The sequence below is a fragment of the Dermacentor andersoni genome, chromosome 4, assembly GCF_023375885.2.
Source record: "Dermacentor andersoni chromosome 4, qqDerAnde1_hic_scaffold, whole genome shotgun sequence".
NCBI lineage: Eukaryota > Metazoa > Arthropoda > Arachnida > Ixodida > Ixodidae > Dermacentor > Dermacentor andersoni.
The window spans coordinates 124675370-124696435 of record NC_092817.1 but is presented as its reverse complement, the minus strand read 5'-3'; the positions used below and the strand labels follow the sequence as shown (position 1 = coordinate 124696435).

At 43.3% G+C, this 21066-nt stretch overlaps 1 protein-coding gene across 1 annotated transcript in view; it reads left to right on the top strand.

Moving 5' to 3' along the window:
* The first annotated feature begins 20 nt into the window (after positions 1-20).
* OstDelta (oligosaccharide transferase delta subunit) overlaps positions 21-21066 on the top strand; it is a 44180-nt gene continuing 23134 nt past the window's right edge. The window contains exons 1-8 of the mRNA XM_050184691.3: positions 21-45; positions 5156-5202; positions 6786-6985; positions 9300-9392; positions 10305-10413; positions 12049-12112; positions 14771-14885; positions 19884-19973. Of these exons, the coding sequence (XP_050040648.1) occupies positions 5181-5202; positions 6786-6985; positions 9300-9392; positions 10305-10413; positions 12049-12112; positions 14771-14885; positions 19884-19973 (693 nt within the window). The 5' untranslated portion in view covers positions 21-45; positions 5156-5180. The remainder of the gene's footprint in view (positions 46-5155; positions 5203-6785; positions 6986-9299; positions 9393-10304; positions 10414-12048; positions 12113-14770; positions 14886-19883; positions 19974-21066) is intronic.

Below are 21066 nucleotides of genomic sequence, written 5' to 3'. Positions count from 1 at the left end.
AACTACGTGTGCTACGGCTGCTGTGTCAACATAAACTAACGCGAGGCAGGCCCCGCACACTCTCAAGTTCAACAAATGGCCACAGAGGGCGAAAAAATCGACCACGCGCTGCTGCTAACAAAACTAGCATAGTAATATCACTTCGGGATGCTTACGTTAGTTTGAACATTTTCCGCTAGAGGCGCCGTAATAAGCGCAATATTTTTTTTGCAAACTTTCTCCTACAATTACCGAAGCACGTTTATTACATGAAAAAGAGAGCGAAATTACCATTGCTAATTTGATATTGTATTCTTTGTAAGTAAGTTTATTGTTTCTTTGTCATTATAAACGCAAATAGCGTTCAGCATCATCGATCTTTCACGTGACCTCTGGCCTGGATTTAAAATTTTTACCGGTATTTTCGAGTGCATGGCGGCACGGATTCATTCGTTCGTGCGCTCAGACTGGTTGCTTCTTTTTCGCTAAAACTAGTTTATTGCGCTTCGATGTCACGCGTTATTTAACCTGGGGTGAAGTGACGTGTTTGCAAGTGGACATGTAAGCCCGAAAGTTGGGTATCGGTCGTGAGCCATTCGGAACACGTCTGCATCGAAACGGGAGCTGGATTCTGGTGCGGCTGAAAACGGCAATAACGGTGAGTCGTTTAACACCGCTGCTTGAATCGCTATATAATATTCGCCTCATTAACTTACAGGCGGAGACAAGTTAACGAACTAGATCCTGCACAGCATATGGCAGTCGGGATCCTCCGTTGCTGTTTCCTAAATAAACCGTTACTTGCGAGGCTGTCGTTATACACACACAAATCTGGAAAGAAAGAGCGATATCGGAACGCGCGCCTCATTTTTCATCTTATTGTAGCCGTGGCCGTAGGTGACTGGGTAGCCTTAACAATATACATATAAAACTTATTTTCGAGTCCGCCGGCAACCTTTTTCGTCCACAAAATCGAATAATCCTTTGGTAAAATGATGTGAAAGTACAGAATTTAATGTATTAAACAGTTGCAAGCGTGACAATTCACTCATATTTCGTACTTGTTGGTTCCAAATGTTCTTGCTGTTCAGTTTGGTTTACCGTAGGGCATTTATTTTTGCAGTAGTGCAGCAGTGCATCACGTTCGTGCAGAAAAATAATGCATCAGTTCTAATAGCTTCATGACTTTCATGTATTTGCTTGTGGAACCAGCAGTGTGATCTCTTCCAGTGTATAAATGAACGCACAAATGTTCTCATTTGTGATCTTAATAATACTTAAACTGTTTACATGCATTGTATAGTTAAGCAGGCATAAATTTATGGACAATAGCAATATTTAACGTGCTGCTTAAGTGCCCTAGAACGGACAGGGTATATTTGCATGTGTTCTGTAGTCGCAAACCATTACAATATATATGTCACACCTTTTTGCATTTCATATTGCAAAATTGTGCTTTTTTCAATTTCTGATTCAGTCAAAATTTCTGTTCCAGACATGCAGTAATGAGGATGGCACCAGTATAAAGCAACACACTCCACACACTAAACAGAAGCTGCTGCCTGCTACAACAAGGCCATTGTGTGGACATTGGCTGCTACTACAAGGTAAACAACATGTGGTTCAGAAATAAGTATGCCTGATATATGCTGTATTGTCTTGCTAGTCTTGAGATACATGTCATTTGTTTGCAGCAGAAATGAATGTTTGCTCATGTTTATGGTTCAGTATAATTGGTTCGAACATAAAAGAAAACACACATGAGTTTGGCTAATCTGTGCTGTATCTCATGTGTCACCGTTCTGCCCCAACAGAGTCCATGCCAAGCATACCTTGGTCATCACAGGAGCTCCTATCCACACCAACAGAAAGGGGCTGGAGCTGAATTTGCAAGGCTTTTACACCACGAACAAAGAAGCGCATGCAGACGAATTTACATGAGATATCAAGTCTGCAGAGCACTGTGTCAAGACTGAAAAGAGCTTCAGCCACCATTCCACCAGCGCGGACAAATTGGCTGAGTCATCCAGGTAACTCAAAAAGGACTTTATGGAAATTCTTCGTCTCCAGATGCGCCTGCAACTTCTGATCAAGCACGGACGACGCTGGCCAAAAGAGTTCCATTAGTTTGCCCTTAATCAGCTTCCTGGCCATGTCAATTCCATTTGTGCCAAGTGTAATTTTTCTTCTATAAATGCAAGCTTTTTCATTCTCCATTCTCGTTAGAGATCATTCATCCTCATCCAAACATAAAGGTCAACCGATTCTTTGCTGATACTTAATACCAATCACTGTCTAGTAGCATAACATATCTGTAGCAGTACCTTTTAGTGCATGTTGTCATGCACAATTCCTCTCCTGAAATAGCTGATGCAACATCGACATGTTTCTTGCATTAACCTACGCACTGTTTGCAATGCACCATTTTACTTTTCTTGATGTTTTTGGCCTTCAATGCTTGCAGAGCAGGGTGGCTTCTCTCTTGAATGCAAGCTTTCTCATTTTCCATATTCCTAGTCTCGTTGATGGTTGCTCTTCTTCCTCGATAGCCTGGGTCTTTGCGCAAGCTACACTGAATGATAGATTGCAGAATCTGGTTTTGCTGCCCCACTTGGTTGTGGTCGCCGTGTTACATTTCTCGGATGTGGGGGCCTGCTCAGTTACATTGGTAAGCAGTCTCTCGAGGTAAGCATTTGCTCCTGCAGTCCGCACAGCGACATAGACTCCCAGTGTACACACACCATAACTGGTGCTCCCCGTTCATTTTTTCCTGCTGCAGCCATGGGCAAATTGTGCTTGTGGCCTACCTCGGCCATGATTTGCTCAAAACTGAGACCAGCATATGTGCTTACATGGTTCGAAGTGTATGAAGTTGATAGCCGTACGGGGGGAAATGCCTGCACAAATGGCTGCCAAAGGTGATGCCCACGAAAGCGACTTGTCCATATTGAGACAAAGTGGGACACCAAATGTGAGCCACACATTAGTGGCCCTCGACAGAAAAGAAACATGCAGGTTGGAAAGGAGTTAATGCTAAAATGTCGGATAGTCCATTTCGCTGTGTTGGTTGCGACAGCAGATGCCTGCGTCACCCGATTGCTTCGCAATGGAAGTTGCTCATCTTCAACGGCTACTGTCGTTTCAAACAGGTGCGACGCTCTGTCCAATCTGTTTGTACTGCTGTTTGTCACTCGTTACCAGACCACCACATGTGATGAAGGCAAGCATTATGCCTGTAAGTAGGCGGCTGAATGTATCCTAAGAGACCCGTGTATGTGAATGCTCACTGTTGCCATATGGTTTGTAGCCAATGTATAATGTATTCTCTGAACACTATGTTGTGAATGATTGCCGTTTATTTTTGCTGTTATCTCACTTGGTTACGGTCGCCGTATTATGCTTATCGGATGTGGGGGCCTGGTCAGTTGCATTGGAAAACAGTCTCTCGAGGTAAGCATTTGCTCCTGCAGTCCGCACAGCGGCATAGACTCCCAATTTACACACCATGATTCGTGCTCCCCGTTCAGCCTTTCCTGCTGCAGCCATGTGCAAATTGTGTCTGCGGCCTTTCTCAGTCGCAATTAAGCACGAACGGAGACAAGCATACGTGCTTACATGGTCCAACGTGTTTGAAGTTCATAGCCACATGGGTGGAAAGGCCCGCATAAATGGCTGCCGAAGGTGATGCCCACGAAAGCGACTTGTCCATATTGAGACAAAGTGGGACGCCAAATGTGAGCCACACATTAGTGGCCCTCGACAGAAAAGAAACATGCAGGTTGGAAAGGAGTTAACGCTAAAATGCCGGATAGTCCATTTCGCTGTGTTGGTTGTGGCAGCAGATGCCTGCATCACCTGATTTCTTCGCAATGGAAGTTGCTCATCTTCAACGGCAACTGTCGGTTCAAACAGGTGCGACGCTCTGTCCAATCTGTTTGTACTGCTGTTTGTCGCTCGTTACCAGACCACCACATGCGACGAAGGCAAGCATTATGCCCGTAAGTAGGCGGCTGAATGTATCCTAAGAGACCCGTGTATGTGAATGCTCACTGTTGCCATATGGTTTGTAGCCAATGTATAACGTATTCTCTGAACACTATGTGGTGAATGATTGCCGTTTATTTTTGCTGTTATCTCACTTGGTTACGGTCGCCGTGTTGTGCTTATCGGATGTGGCGGCCTGGTCAGTTGCACTGAAAAGCAGTTTCTCGAAGTAAGCATTTGCTCCTGCAATCTGCACAGCGACATAGACTCCCAATTTACACACCGCGATTCGTGCTCCCCGTTCACGTTCAGCCTTTCCTGCTGCAGCCACGGGCAAATTGTGCCTGTTGCCTTTCTCGGCCGCGATTAAGCACGAACGGAGACCGGCATACGTGCTTGCATGGTCCGACGTGTGTGAAGTTGGGTGCAAAGGCCCGCAAAAGTGGCTGATGAAGGTGATGCCCACGAAAGCGACTTGTCCATATTGAGACAATGTGGGACACCAAGTGCGAGCCACACATTAGCGGCCTCCGAAAGAAAAGTAACGTGCAGGTTGGAAAGGAGTTTAGGCTAAAATGCCGGGTAGTCCATGTCGCTGTGTTGGCTGCGGCAGCAGATGCCTGGTTCACCCGATTGTTTCGCAGTGCAAGTTGCTCATCTTTAACGGCGACTGCCGCTGCAAACAGGCGGGACACTGACCAATCTGCATAAGCCGCTGGTTGTCGCTCGTTACTAGACCGCCATGTGTGACGACGACGGTGAGCCGTTTACGAGCTCGCGTCAAAGATTCCAGTGTATCTCGACATACAAATTTTATTTCTGCTATTGCACGAGAATGTACATACACTGCTTGTCTTCTGCCAATAAAGTCGCACGTTCTGTTCACTCACTTGTGGCTTGTTTGTATGGGCGTCAGTAGAGGCTCTTTGGTCTCCTGGCAATTAGAACGCACCGGCTACGCGGCAGCCGAGGCGAGTACGGCGCGTACGAGCGGATACAAGCGTACACGAGCGGATACAAGCGGCCATATTGAATAATGCTCTAAAAAAAATGCGCATTTCCGCTTCCTGTTTTAGCAACGTCATCTGGCGTCCACCTAGGTAAGTTCCATGCGCTGCCGCTGCTTATTTTCGAACCACTGCGGAAGGTACAGTTTCCCTTCTCTAAAGTTGTTCTTTATTCTATGCGCGAGGGGTCTCTTCGGTTTTCAGACGACGATGAGGCGAGGCGAGTGTGTGTGTAAGTTTGTTTGGAACTTCTACTTTTGTGCGTAAAAGCACGTTACGTTCAGTTTTACGTTTACGACACGCATTGTAATAGATCACGGATACGTATTGTACTCGTTTCGGCGTCGCGCCGGTCAGCGATAAAGTATTTTTGCCGGCATTGACACGTGGCGTATACTCGCGAGAAACTCTTGCCGGTGTGTCGTGTCCGCCAGCTGCAGCGTTTTTAAGAAATACACTTTCATCTTCGAAATAAACTCCTTGCTGGTTATACAATAGTTAGCGAAATTAACTGATGAGATCTTGAGCGCCTGACGGTTCGCTGCAGTCAGTCAGATCACCTTTTGCTTGCCCACTTGTTCCCGAAATTTGATAACGGCTTATTCTTCGAACATCGGGAAATATCGGCGCACTGAGTTTTCCAAACGCCATTAATTAGGACGTCGACTTCAAACTTTGCACAGCTCATGATGGTCAAGCTCTATAGTTGTTTACTGTTTGAACTTTCAAACTTCGCCGATCGAACCGGTTTTAGCACTGTGTGCAGGCGTGTCCTGAGTGGAGTATGTTTAACTTGCCGTTCAGCTAAAGCAAACCAAAAAAAAATAGAAGAGAAAAGTAACCGTTGACGATGTTTTTTCTACATAAAGCCTACAACTCTTAAGAAAATCAGCCTAAACTGCCGTGCCCTAAATTCCCTTGCCAAACTTAAGAGCAGTACACGACGATAACATTACTGCTTTTAGACTGTTTCAGCAATTAGTGCCATAAGCTAGAGCTGCGCTGGTAATTCTCGATGCACAATATCCGGTGTAGCGGTACGTTTAGAATGCAGTACGCCTTGCTCATGTATAATACGAGATAGACGGTGAAGAGTGTGTATAGCAGCATTGCTTGTAATGGCACTTTGTCCCTCATCTTTGACCAGTTTCTTGCTCTGTTTTTCTACTTAGCACTGCCGTATTGCGAGTGTGGGTCTAATTCCATGAATCAGCAATTTCGTGCTAGGTTCACAGCATTCACAAGGGTGGTCATACATCTTGTTTTAGCGGCAGGCCAGAGAAAGGTAGCTCAAGACAGGCTCTGCCTTTCTGTAAATTCTCTCTCTCTCTCTCTATCTCTCTCTCTCTAGCTTTTAATCAGAAATGGCATTCATGGGCTATGCTACATGAGTATTTTGGGATGAGAAGTTCATCGGAATGCTTATGTTGCGAGCATTGCATAAAGTAAGCAGAATGCCACATGAACTTTTGTTTGGTTGGCCTCTGCATTATAGTAGTAACAATAGCAGCATCTCATAGGCATCCATTCTTATCTTGCGATTCCTGATTTGTAGCTGTTCACTGCCCAATTTGTTAACTAGGGCAGACTGGCACACAGCGATTTATTTATTATTAAAAAGTAGAAGTGAAACCACACCGCAAGAAAAGTGAGATATCTAGGACATTAACAGTATCATTTAGTTTCTGCAAATATGTTTTCTTCGTTCTTTTTTTTTTTTTTTCGTGTCATTGTGGCTGCTTTGTGAAACTGCAGCAAGCATTGGCCGGTACAACTTGTGCCTGATTGCGTACAACGCCCCCTTTCATGTTGCAGCATTACCTAGGCTTCTCCTGGCAGCCGTGCTAGGTGCCCAGCTATGCAGTGCCCTAACGCTGTCCACCTACTTTGGTCCCGAAGACAAAGCTCGCCTCAAGAGCCTCTTCACATCACCCAAGGCCCTGGCAGACTTGCCATCAGCACACTATGCAGCTTATGGGTTGAGCCTTCTGGGTGAGAAGATCACAAACCCCCAGGCAAGTTGGCTGTGAGCACCGTTAGCAGGAATAGCAGCATGTAGTAGCTATGGATGTCTTTCACTCTTGTAAAGCCAATTAAAAGGTGTAGATTAGCATACTCACTCACAGCTACACTAACACATACTTGTTCTACTATCATTTCACAGGCATGATGCATTAGTGAGTGACCAAGGGTGTGAGTGAGTATGAACGGGAGTGAGTGCATGTGAGTGTGAGTGGACGTGAGTATGCATGTGAGTGAGTTTATGCCAGCAAGTGACTGTTAGTGAGTATAAGTGGGCACATGAGTGCTAAGGTGAAAGTGTTAGATGGCTCATAGGTCGAAAAATCCGTTGTCCGGCATTATGGCACCAAAATTCAAGCTTCAAAATATGGGCGAACATCTCCAAGTTGGATACCAGTTGAGATTGTGAAGGTCGGGAGTCGAACCCACAACATTTGGAACCTTTGGTGTTAATTAATGTTAAGTTAATTAAGGCACTCGAACCAACGACCCAACTTGGAGATATGGGTGAACCAGCGATAGCTTGGATTCCAACTGACATCGTGAAGGTCGAGAGTCAAACCCACTACTTTTGGTGTTAATTAAGGCATGGTTAATTACAGTAAAGTTAAGTAAGGCATTCAAACCTTTAACCTTTGGTGGAAGTCGAGCCCACGAGCTTTGGTGTTTATCAGGGTGAAGTTAATTAAGACACATTTAATTAAGGTAGAGTTAATGAAGCCTCTCAAACTGGCGACCTTTGGCGGGAGAAAACAAGTAATAGGAAATAACCAATTCAAATGAAAATCCCAAGTAATGTAATGAATGTCTCGTTAGTACACGGCTTTCGCCTTCATCCTCTTTAGTGCTTACTAAAGGTACTGTCAACTTTTAAATGCGAGTGAGTACCAATGAGTGCGATTGCGTGAGTGTGTATGAGTATGCACTGTTTTCTAGGCATATGTGGGTAAAGTTGGTGCGTGTCAGTTACTTGTATCCCTCTATCAGTGTCTATCCTCATTGACTCATTCAATTCTACCTCAATACTAATTTAGCTCAAAAATAGCACTACTCATTAAGTGACTCTTTAAGGTAAATACTTGTTGAGCTCTACTGGCATGGAACTTTTGAGTGTGACTCAAGTGCTAAGTCAGTATTGCAGAATCAGAGTCAAACGTGTGTGAAAGTTAAATGTAGCAGTGTTTGATCAACATTGATTCAAGCATGCTTGAGAGTGCCTGTTGTGATGGGTGTGTTGGGTGAAGGCTCAAGCATGTGATAGTGGAAGCAGTTGAATATGCTGCTATGCACTTTGTGGTTCTAATAAGCCACTTGCAAAGTTCTCCAAGTTGGCTGCACTAGAAGCACGACTCTTTCTAGGCATTCCTTTTCATAGAGGCAAGTCTTGACATTAAACATAAAGGAGAGGCATGCTGGCTTAGCACTGTTTGACTTCTCGTCAACGTCATTCTGTTTGTCTTGTCTTTTTAGTTAAAGGCCAATGGTAATGAAACTGTGGACTCGGGTAGCGTACATATAGAGCAGCCTTTATGCAGAATTTTGCATATGAAATATGATTAGCTGTGTCACTAGAAGCTTTAAATAATATAGATTTTTTGGTGCCAAAACTGGGAAAGAAATGTTGCTCTTATTGCTTGTTGGAAATTATGCACAAATTGAAACTTAAAAGAACCAGCACGGTGCTTAAACATGACCTCTGCTGTCATCTTGAGAGGTCATAATCTTGGATTTATGTCGTATCCACTGAACTCCATTTTCCTGTGTCGTCCGCTTAGGTGCTATTTAAAAAACTGTTAAGAAGAAAACTATACAATTGCTAGCCCTGCAGCTTTTTCATGGTTGCGTTAATAGCCAATTTAACCAAAGTCAACATTTGTTGCAGTCAACCTTTAAGAGGAAAGGGCTTAATCTTTCCCTTCCTTCTTTTTTTTTTAACCACATTGGGAAATTTTGTCACACTTTAGGCCAGGCAGATGTAAAATGTAGAACCATTTTTTACTATTACTTTTTTAGTGCCTCCCTCTGACTAGATAGGGTTGACCTGCTGATAACTGTCAACTCTTACTTGCACTCTTTGCTGTAAAAGCATTAGTATCACAGTAACGAGACCTGAATTATAGAATGATAATTTGAGAGAGCCACTCTTGAGCAGTTTAATATCTGCATGAGTTTTTTGAGTCCAAATACCAAGATTGAAAAGAATTATAGCACTTGTGTTGGTTGGTGACATTGCTGTAAATGGAATGTCTCAGTTTTGCTGGAAGCAAATATCACACTTTTCTTTTCTCCCCACTTCTTGCATTTCAGGATTACTGCAAAGTTTTGAAAACTGTTGATCAGAAGAACCTCGAAGCGCTCTACCATGCAGCGTCTGGAAGCAAAGCTCTCGGGAACTGCCCAGTAAGTTTTCTCACAATTGAAACCTTCATTTAATGCGGTTTGGTGGGTACTATGTCTGGTGGCTACATTGAGCATGGGGTCACCCCTTTCATGTGCCACTCAATGTTTTTTAGTAATATATATATATATATATATATATATATATATGCTACATATGTGGTCACAGGGCCATAATGGCAAAGTGCGAGTTTTTTTTTTTTTTTTTTTTTTTTTTTTTTGTCTTGCACTCTTTTCACTAAAAATGAGGAACAACTTGGAGTTATGTGGTTTTACTGCAACCTGTTTATTTTTTTAGTTGAATGTGCGATTCTTGCTGACCACTGTGTGCTTTTTTTCTGCTCATGGCATAAGCATAGGAACAACAGTAGTGGTACTAGCTTCTTGCATAGCGTTCTTTGATTGAGGCATGCAGGATTCTTATTTCCATGGGTGACTGTGTGACTTATGTTCCGGTGTGATGGTTTTGACAGCAGTGTAACATTCATAAAGGAATCTTGTGAGCTCTTTTGCCAAAAAGCATCGTATGACACAAGAATCCTTTAATTCATTGTCTTTGAATGCCTTGTCTCGAGGTGTTGCTACTAGTGCTCTTATACCTGGCACGCGCTGCTGATGTCACAAGAAGCAGCTTCCTGGGCTGAAGGTTCAGTTTCGGATTCGACATGCTACTCGATTATAGAAAATTAATGTTTCCGTTTTCATACGAAATGAACCAGCCATCACATGGTAGGTGGTATGAAGAAATCTAAATCAACTATTTCTTTGACAAGACAAAATAATTGCTGGAAATGTTTGTTAAAGGGTGAACATGAACGTAATCTAATTGGGGGTAAAGTGGCAGTTGTAAATATGTTGATTTATGCCCTGTGTTCCCACAGTGTCAGCTAAAAATTATTTTGTTTACTGCTGCAGCTTGACGTTCCGGAGGGCAAGGCAACACTGCAGGCTGCTTTGAAAGAGGACTCGTCTGTGGCGCAGCTTTATCACGCTGTTCTGGCCCTCAAGGCTCTCGGCGTATCAGGTCAGCCGGTGACGCCTTGGGTTTATGTGAAGTTGTATATTGAAAGCATGGCTTGCATGCCACGAAATTGGGCACAGAAAAACATGGTTGTTGTGTTACAACAGTAATATTGTCATGTTGTAGTGACAGTGGAATATCAAACACCACCAAGAGCGTGACTTAAGAGTCGAACGCTTTATTCGATGAACTTGTGCCCAGAAAGACTTAGCAACACATAAAGCACAACTATAATGGTCACAGTAACTGAAATCTTAACTGACGAGTCAAGTATGTGGGCTATTTGTGCATGCATAACTGTACATTCCAGAGTGCTCACGTGCATTGTAAGAAGAAAAGAAAAGTTGGCAATGCATCCATTCTTTGGAGATGATTGGCGACATTAATGAAGTTAGCAATTTTTCTTATCATGGGTGTTTAATTAGTGATTATATGTTTTATATGCTATGATAATCTGAATAGACAGAACTCTTTACAATAGGGGACAACATTCACAAGCTTTGAGAAGTGGCAGGCGCATCTCACACTGGGCGATGACTTCATAATAGTGGTAATGGGTGAAAGACTCACACCAGCATAAAAGCAAAACAATTAGGGTTGTGTGATTATTTGATTCGGTCTTTGAATCGAATAATCACTATTCGTAAACCTGAGCATTTCAACACTTGAACTGCACTCGGTTAAACATAAAATTGAAGCAGAAGTGTGTCAAAATTTCACCTCATTGGCGCAGTATATGCATAAAACTCTAGAACTTGCATAATGGATCAGGCTATATTGCTTAGGTAACCATATTTTACAGCTGTACAGTGATCATTCACACTTTCTGAAGAGTCCTGTGCATGTGAAGAAACTACTCTTTGCTCCTAATCCTCCATTCGTACTTTTAATAAGCTATACTTCATAACATATTATGCAATCACAGAAACTTGCTAACCTTAAGGATAATGGGATGTGAACATCGTTTTATATTAATTGCATTAACGGCTGTTCACTATTCGAAAGCTGTTTGATTCAATCCACTTCTGATTCAATCCACTTGTGATTTGATCCACTTCGCATACCCACAAAACAATGTATGCTCGACAATATCTTGGCTGTACATGGGGAATACAATGGTCTCTTTTTAAAGTTAATATCTTCATGGTAGAAAAAAGAAAACTGAAACTGGAGTTGTTGTTCTGTCCTGAGTACATCTTGTTTGCTAAAAAACATTGCTTTACCAAGGAAGAGAAGCAGACTAGCACACTAGTGTGCTTTATACGTCTGTAATGTAGGTAAAAGATTGCTGAGATGCAGTTACCAAGAAAAAAAAAAGATAAAACCTCTGATTGTAATGTCAAGCAATTTTTTTTTAACTCAAGCAATTTTGACTGAATGAGTTTGCCACTGTGCACTCACAGAAAGATAAGTTTCTGATTGGGCCGTTGTGTTGCCTTTCTGGATTGTAACTTCAGCAATTTACTGGCTTATGTTGAGAAGCAGCTTGTTTTACTAAAATTATGTACTTATAGCTCAAGTGCTGTAGGAGGCATTTGAGACTGTATGTGAAATGTGCTATGGCGAGCGGTGTGCGTACACGTAAAATGGTGCCTGTTCATCTCCGTTACTATCTCTTCTTTTCTTTGTTCATTAAAGTGGACTCTGCTAAGGTCAGCCAGCTGCTGCTTGCCGCCCTGAAGAAAGATGACAACATGGTCAAGTGAGTGCTGTTGTGTTAAATTGCTACGATGCACTTAGCGCTGCCTGCACAGTAGTAGATGCACTGTTTTTTTTATTTTATTCTTCACATATCTATGAAGTTATCTGCACATACTGTGCATCTACCGCTAATACAGGTACTTGTTTAAATCTCTTATCTTTGTTATTTCACAGCAATAGGTGGATTGTTAAAAGAGAAAATGAAGGTCAGAGTTGTACATTCTTGAATTTTGCACTTAAACCCCATGTCAGCACGTCGGTGTGACACCATGGATTTAAAAAAAAAAAATTTTCGTGTGTGGGCTGTTTTGGCTCAGTCTCGAAACTTGCTTCGTTCAGCCTTTGACTCTTCTGCAATAATTTCACTTACTTAGTGAATCAGCCAAAAATATGGTCCGCATCCACTGCCATGGTCTTTATTGGCGCTTGCTAACACTCCCCAGGTGAGATCTTGTCTGCATACATAAATACCCTAGAATGTGAACATGGGGACAGCCGCCACCACGGCACAGTTGGTAGTGAAACGCATGCCTAATGCGAAAGTTGTGGGTTTTGACTCCCACCATCTACAAATTGCTTTTTCCATCCACTTTCATTTCCCTTCACCTTATCATTTCAACACTTTAATCAAAATCCACAAATAACCTCCCCCATGCCTTTCTCGGCTTCACTATCGGTTGGCTTCATATGGTTGTGAATTCAAAAAATGAGGCCCATCAGCTCTCGTTCTTCTTCTCTTCCATTAGAATACAATGTAGTTTTTGTTTACCACTAAAAAGTTAACCAGGCATGAGCAGGCACCATAAATATGCACAATGACATTGCAAGCTGGGGCGGGAACTCTAATGCGGTGTTGCTCCCTGTCTTTCAGTCTGTCTTTCTCTAGCTTACCAGACCTCCACTTACGGTAATATAGTAGTGGCCTTTCTGGTATTGCATAAGGATAATTAACTTATGTTTTTCTCTCTACTGTCTCTTTAAGGTAGTATAATTGCTAGACATTTATTACAGCTTCGTCTTTTATGAAATGCATCCAATTTTGGATGGAAGTATCATTTCACGTTAGTGGCCACTTTGTGATATCGATTGCCTGTTTACTTCTCAGTTTCTTGACCTTGAGGCTATCATCCCTAGTGTCTGAATACGCAGGCAACTCCTGACTGTGAAATGGGAGCTTTGAAACTGAAGTGCATGTTTCCAATGTCTGGAATTGAAAAGACTAGTGTTTTGTTCACTGTAGTGCATAACTTAAAAAGTGACACAATGTATCTGCAGCCAGTGTAGCCATTCTATTGTATTTCTTAGCTTGCGCATTTGAGTTTCGACATCTGAGGTGGTTGCACGCATCACACGTCTCTCAATAGCTTGATGTTACTTTGCTTTATATATCTATTGCTTATTCCTGTGAACTAAAACAGATCTTTTTCTAACTGGCCCCCCCCCCCCACGATGATGCCTTCAAGGCGACGCAGGTATTCTGGAAATAAATAAACAGCAAAGTAGCATCTGCATCCTCTGACGACCATTTGTTGTGGGGTGACCGGCGACTGGGTAAAACATCAGGCTTTTGTGCTGGTGAACCCTGGTTTGATTCCGCTATTGGACACACAGTTCTTTTATTGAGGCTTGATACGAGGCGGGACAAGAACCTGCCCACTTACCTACTTACCGACCTACCTACTGCAATATGCCTGGTATGAGGCACTTGATGTGTTGCATTAAAAAAGCTTCAGCTATTGACACCGGGTGCTGGCCAAGTGGCGTTGCAGTTGTTTCAGCTTCCTACAAGGTCTGCTGATGCCAGCTGCTTGGGCTACGACAGAAATGAGACATTTTTCTGAACAGTAACAGCCGCAAGCCTGTTTATTGCCTTGTTTTAACTCTTCGCTTGTTCCACGTCAATGTTCGAATGTCATTACATGCGCACTGATGGATGAAAGATAAGACCTTTTCACTCCAAGCCCAGTGACAGATTTGTGCGCTGTACTGCACAATTGATCATGCACTGTATTTAAATGAGCTTTCCTTAGTTCAAACTCCGTTTTATTCAGATAAACTTCCGGTCCCCTTGGACTTAGAATCAATGAGATTCAACGGTACACACAGAATGTGAAAATGCCTGCCTTGAGATAAATATTGGCTAGAGGTGTGATTTCTAGAAGGTGTGATTCCCATGCTCGCTAGGCTGTGTGATCTGGTGCTGCTGTCGGTATGGAAAGCTTGCCAGTTTCTTGTCATTAGCCCCCCCAAACCCGGAATGCCATTTCACATTGACGAAAATTTAAATGCGTTCACATTCATTTCTGGCCGTGGAGAGTATATTAGCACGAAATAAACAGTGCAATAATAAATGAGTAGCAAGGATCAATTGGTACGCTTACTTAATTAGTAAATTATTTGCTAAATTATCTACAACTGAAAACAGCGACCGGCATATCAAAAGCACTAGCATTGGCTATACCTTGGGCTTCCAGAGCTTTAAGCATCAAATTCAGCGTATAAACAATGATGCGTTGGGCTTTGGGGGGTTAAACTGAAGAGAGCACCTGTTGGATCATGAAATTCCTCTGTGATGTGTGTTCTCCTGCTGAATACATTGCATTAATTAATTAATTAATTTGTTTGTTTGTTTTATCTTATTTACCTTATGGGTGTGCAGCTTGGGCTATGCCTTCCACGTGGCTTCAGTCTTGGGTGGGAACCTGGCCCCCTTCACTGACCGCATTGAGGACGCTGTCGTGCAGGCAGATGAAGTTGGCAGTGAACTGCTTCAGGTGAGCATGCCTGCTCCTCACTGTGCGCTCTACTTGACATACATGGCCACTCTCCTTTTGCTCGGAATGGGGACCTACAAATGTCAATACATACATATAGTTTAACAGGGTCTTTTTTTTGTGTGTGTGTGTGTGTGTGTGTGTGTGTGTGTGAATGAATGAATGAATGAATGACTCCAAAGAAGTGCCTGCAGGTATGCAAGGGACAAACGGTTGGTTATATGCTGATTCTTTTCAGGGGTTAAGATGATGAAATAGAAAAAGTGCAAGAGATAATGTGCACTCATTGATGACAGCACAAACACCCATCTATCTTGTCCCCGTCTCTGTTTCTAATTTCTGGCTCTCTTTGGATTCATCGTGAATGGAATCCAATTCAGTAGAATCTCGATGATATGAATTCCTCGGGAACACGTGAAATATTCGTATCATCCTGAACTCGTATGAGCCAAAACAAGCCAAGCGGAACATGAAAATGAACACAAATTTTATTGGACACAACTACTTCCAACCGAAAAAGTGTAATGTTCGCTTGCACTTTCTTGTCCTTAATGTCTCCGACGTTAAAGACCTGGCTGAAAGGCATAAAATCATGCAGCGCTTTCGTTACTCACACTGTCGGCACTTACGGTGCGGCACAGAACATCAAGAAAGACAAGGGTTTCTGACATCGGCTGTGGTTGGTCACACTTGTCGGTGTCTTCACCATCAGTGTAGTCTCGATTTCATTCACTTCGTCGACCAAGTCTTTAATGGGCCTTAACCCGCAGGTCGTGACGTTGGCATCCGCGGTGACATTCTTGAGCGGAAAATTGAGTCTTCAGACTCTCCCAGCCTTCATTCACCAAGTCCTCATCGGGCTCTTGGTTATCTCCCATTGGAGCCGCATGCACTCCACTGCCAAATCCACATTTGCGAAAACAGTTCGCGATTGTCTTCAAGGCCACATTGTCCCAAGACATGGCCAAGAAATGCAACGCACTGAGTAGACTAATCCACAAATTCTCCTCTTTGCGATCAATTTTTGCCAGCAGAGGCCTTGCTAAAAGTCCTTTGAAGCGATGCTTGAAGTTTTTAATTATTCCCGCGTCCAGCAGCTGCAGATGGCTCATATTTGTTCGTAGGCGGGAACCTTAGGATGACGTTAAAGGTCGTCTCCTTTGGATGGGCCGAACACTGGTCTACGAAAAGCAAAAGGTTTCGGTTCTTTGCTGCCATTTTCCGATCCATGTTCGTGAGCAACTCGGTGAAAAAATCCGCAGTCATTCACGCTTTCTTGTTCCCCTTATGCAAATAAGGTAAACGTCCTGCCGATCGGAAGCACCTCGGCTGTTTAGAATTGCCTATGACGATAAGCTGCATTTTCTCTAAGCTGTTGGCATCCACGCAGAAAAGCATGGTCACTCTTTTTTTACTTTTCTGGCTGCCCTGACAAGCCTGTCCCTTCATACGCAAGCTCCTCTCTGGCTGCAAGTTGAAAAAGAGGTCCACCTTGTCAGCGTTAAAGGGACACTAAAGAGAAAAATGATTTCTTCTGCATCAGTAAATTACCTTTCTACGACACTAAAAACACCACTCTTACTATGATAAGACTCTTGGTAAGCCAGAAAAAGCGCAAGAAAGAAAGACCAGTGGCGATGCCTCCTTGAAGTTCCCGCAGCTGGTGGTTGTGACGTTATGGATTTTGATGGCATCTTCTAGGGCCTACTTAATTATATAGCGGTACAGATTGACTACATTGTGTTCTAAAGGAACCAAATATTAAACATGGCAAGTTTCAGGAAGCTTTACTCAGCCAACGCGGCCCAAATGTGAAAACATACCTTGGAATCCCTGACATCGCAGTGACGTACCGGCGTCGGGATTTCAGCGCGAAATTCAAATACTGATACTTCAACCTTCATTTTCTCATCTAATAATCAAACTATTATTTTGAAATGACTGCCTAAAGGGTTTTCAAACAATGCTTTATTGTAAACTGATTTATTGTTTCAATTTAGTGTCCCTTTGAATACGTTGCACGGTGCGTAGTCCGAAATCAGCACCGGCAGCGTGTTAAGCCAGTTGCTGACAGCTGACCCATCAACTTTCTTCCTCCCTTCTCCGCAAACAGCTCTGTAGAGAAGTCCATGCCTTTCTTTAAAACGATGCAGCCATCCCCCAGAAGCTTGGAAATTTTCACTTCCAAGGGAAAGCACAATGTTGTTCGCCTTTTTGCGTAGCACCTTGCCGCCCAGCCACCTACGTTGACGTCGGCCGCAGTAACTTCATGAAACCACGTCAGCAGGACTTCTTCCAGCTTTATGTATGTAGCTGTCTTCGCCTGTTTGATGTTCACGTTGAAGTGCTGGGCATTCTTCAGCACAACGTCTCGCTGCCCAACCGTGGTGCAGAGCCTCGACAGTGCTATGCCTAACTTCTTGGCCAACTCAGCACATTTCTTCTTAGTGTTTTAGTCGACATTCTTGAGAATTGCAATTTTCTGCTTAAAAGACAGGACCTTCCGTTTCCGCAAAAGGGCGAACAGTAAACGCTTCGGTCTTTCTGTGTACACTCAACTTGCGTCCGTCTAGTTTGGGTAGTCCATGTTGCAGCTCTCTAGTAGTTACGCGAAATGCACAAGGCAGCAACAGCAGCAAACACTAAACACACGAATGCAGCAGCATGCAGCACGTAGCCCAGTGGCCCAGCACAGCCTGTCATGGTGGTTTGGCTTTCGCTTGCAGAACGGGTCACCCTGCGCGAAGGCGCGGTGCAGCAATAAAAAACGGGAGGAAAAACAAGAACATGCTGACATAGCAATAGAAAGGTAAAGAAAGAAAGGAAAGCTAGCGTACACCGATGAGCTGCCAGGAAATGGGTGACGTAGCCTTGTGAAGCAAGTGACTCGCCCTGGCTTGGGCTTGTCAGGTTTTGTGCCGAGTGCTCTATGTGCGCTACACTGCACTGCACAAATGACGGCAGAGACATGGAGATAAAGGGAGGTGGGTGTGGAGAGGGGGGCTGGTGGCCGCTGCCGCTTGGCCAGCAGAGGCTGGATGTAAAGGGGAGCGGGTGTGAAAAGGGACAGCAGCCGCGCATTAGCCATGGTGGCTACGCTCCCTCTTCGAGACCAGCCGCGTCACCCCGGTCGCGTGCGCCGGTCATTGGTGCGTTCGAATCATCTGCAAAGGCTTTGGAAACTGTTTGTGTAATGCCGAATCATAGTGTATTCTATGTAACGTAGGCCGTCCGAAACACATTACAAATTTGTATCATCGCAAAATTCAGATCAGCCGTAATCGTATCATCAAGATTCTACTATAGCGTAACTTAGTGTAGTATTTGTGCTTTTCTTTTGTTATCGTGATTGTGCTTGGGATTCATCGAAAAAAAAAAAAGAACGATGGAAAACGAACTTCCTTTTTTTTAAGCATTTGTGCGTAGACTGGAATTGTAGGCAAAATGCATATTTTTTTCCTTACAGCCTTAGCTTGCCTATTTAACATATACGTAAGCACAAACTATAGGTCTTAAAGGGCCGCTCACCAGACCCCATAGCAAATTTTGGTTATACACTTGAAGTTGTTACATGTCTTCTAGAGAGTGTTCTGCCGAAAAAAATTTTAAAATCGGCTGATTAATAGCCAAGATAAAAATATTTCAGTGCCGCGAACCCATGATTTCAGAAGGCGAGCTCCAATGCCAAGCGAGACACTTTCTCCACTTGCCCCGTCTAGCCTCCGCAGGCGAAATTCCTTCCCTGCATTCTCCAATACCAAAGCTCGAGCATCACGTGACGCGTACGTCACGGGCCCTGCCTTCATTTGTTTTTCCTCCTCGCTTTTGTGCGGCACAGCGCACATCCGTTGATGGCGTTGCGCACAAGCTGTTGTGAATGTCTCGTTTTGTGCAGCGCACGATATTGCGGGCTGTGCACGAGAACACCTGACTAGCGGCATAATTCAGTGCTACACGAATACTGAGGCAGACACAAGCGGATTATGGAGCATGATCCCGCGCTGGAGCACAGTAAAAAATAACATAGTTTCAGCGTCTGCTCACGCGACTGCATGATGTGGGAACAAGCAGACGAAATGGAAGTACATCTCTTGCTGTGGTGTGAAGTTAACCAAAACCATGCAGACATTCGATTTGTGTGTTTTATTATTTCCCTAAGCTTTAAGTCGTCTATTCAAGCAACATATTGCACAAATAACTGGTGTTGCCTTGAATAATTTTCAAAGTCACGTGTCACCACGAGTGATGTCACAGTGCGAACACCTGTACGTAGGCGCACGTGTACGTCATCCTCCTGCTTGGGGCACGGTGGCCGTGAGGAGAAATGGCATTTGATTTGAAATTTGAGATCGTTATCACAGAGACCGCTATCGAGTGACCAGGCTTTATTACAGCGTGCTGGAGGAGCAAGAGGCCAAGAAAATGTTTCTTAACTTAAGCAGCATGTTAGTTAAATTTCCTTTCCTGCCAGCATGGGTTGTTCATAAGAAATATATATAGGGGACACAGCACATCAAAATTTTGTCTCAATGCGAATCTTGGAGGTTCTGGCTATGCATGCAGGGCATATGTTCATAATGACTCGGTGTATCTGTGTTCTGATAGGTTACAAAAGCAGGCATAGTCATGTTTAATCATGACAGCCACGAGTACAATTAGATTAGTACACTATGTACAAAGGTGCAACCTGTCACACCAATATTTTGGCTCCACAAGTAATTTAAAATCATGGCTGAACTTGCACGAATGTGTGACTTATGCACAACTAAAGACAGCAGTGATGGGGCAACATTTTTCCCATAATACTAGGCGTTTCTTTTAGAGAAAGTGAAAGGGATTTCATAGCGGTAGTAAACTTTTGGGAATTGCTGAAAATTTAAAGCTAGGTGTTTAGCAGGCACTTAAAGTGAACCCACCTTTCGCGCCATTTTTCAGTTTGTAGACCTGCTTGGCTTTGGCTTTCAGCTTGATTTTCGCTCTTTCTTTTCATGCATCCAGTTTGAGGGAGGCCTCAGTGTCACTGCTACGATCCTGAGCGGCGTGTACCGGCTTGCGGAAGCTGCCAAGAAGGCTCCAACAGTCACTAAGGCAAGCATTTCTACTATTTTCGAACACCAGCAGTGTTAAGCAATTGTTCTGTTGTGTTTTCTAATGTCTTAAATTGAAGTAGAGCAATTTGAACCGCTTTTGTTGCAGTGTCATACTGTCATTGCTCGTTGTACCTATTTAAACGCTGTGCTAGTTGATTTAGCGTAACTTCTGCGGACTTCAATGCAGCGGTGCAAGATTTCGTGAGAGAAGCTAACATGCGTGTAGGTGAGATAACCTCCATGCAAGCTCCATTTCATGTTAAGACACTAATACAGATTAGCAATCTTACCAGCTTTGCAAAGTTTCTTTTGTGAAATGCAAGAGGACACTTATTTGTTTCTCATTATCAAGGAAAGCACTATTCGGGTTTTGCCTCTGTCTACTTCTGAAGCAGTTTATTTTCTTCTCTTTAACAAAATCATCATTTTTTCGCTGTAACTTTTACAGGGATAATACCAAAAGGAATAATAATACCAAAAGGGGATGTTGCCAATACCACTTACACATTAAAAGCAAAGTAATTTTGGTTTTTTGAAACCTTGCTGTACTATTTGTACAAGATTTTCCATATTGATGCCTGTTTTCATGATCACGTTTAGCTGCACTTTCATTTTCATGTAGTGCAATGTCTATCAGAATACCATTGAAACCTTGTGACAATGAACACCGCATTAACAAACTTTTCAGATGAGTGAACTTTCAGAAATCTGCTGACTGCTTATAGCTTCATTGTAAAATATTTTAACACTACGAACTTCAGAATACTGAACTTTTCAGAATAATGATTGTCATTCAATTTTCCCGTCATGTTAACAATGCCTCAGTACTATGAACTAATATTCCGAAATCTGGGGATTCTTAGATTTCTGCATATCCTTTACAGCAGCCTTAATAGTAGGCCAGCATACGACAAGGTGCAAAAAAGCATACGCCGCGGCGCGTGGGTTCGGAAAGTGCAAGATGGCGCCGGAGGAACACAACACTGGGAGGGGACTTGATTTTTCTATTGCGGAGGCGACGACGCATCAGGTTTTGTAAACACATGCTCCACCCAGACAAGTATCGCCTTGCAATGGAGGCGCGTCTCTTC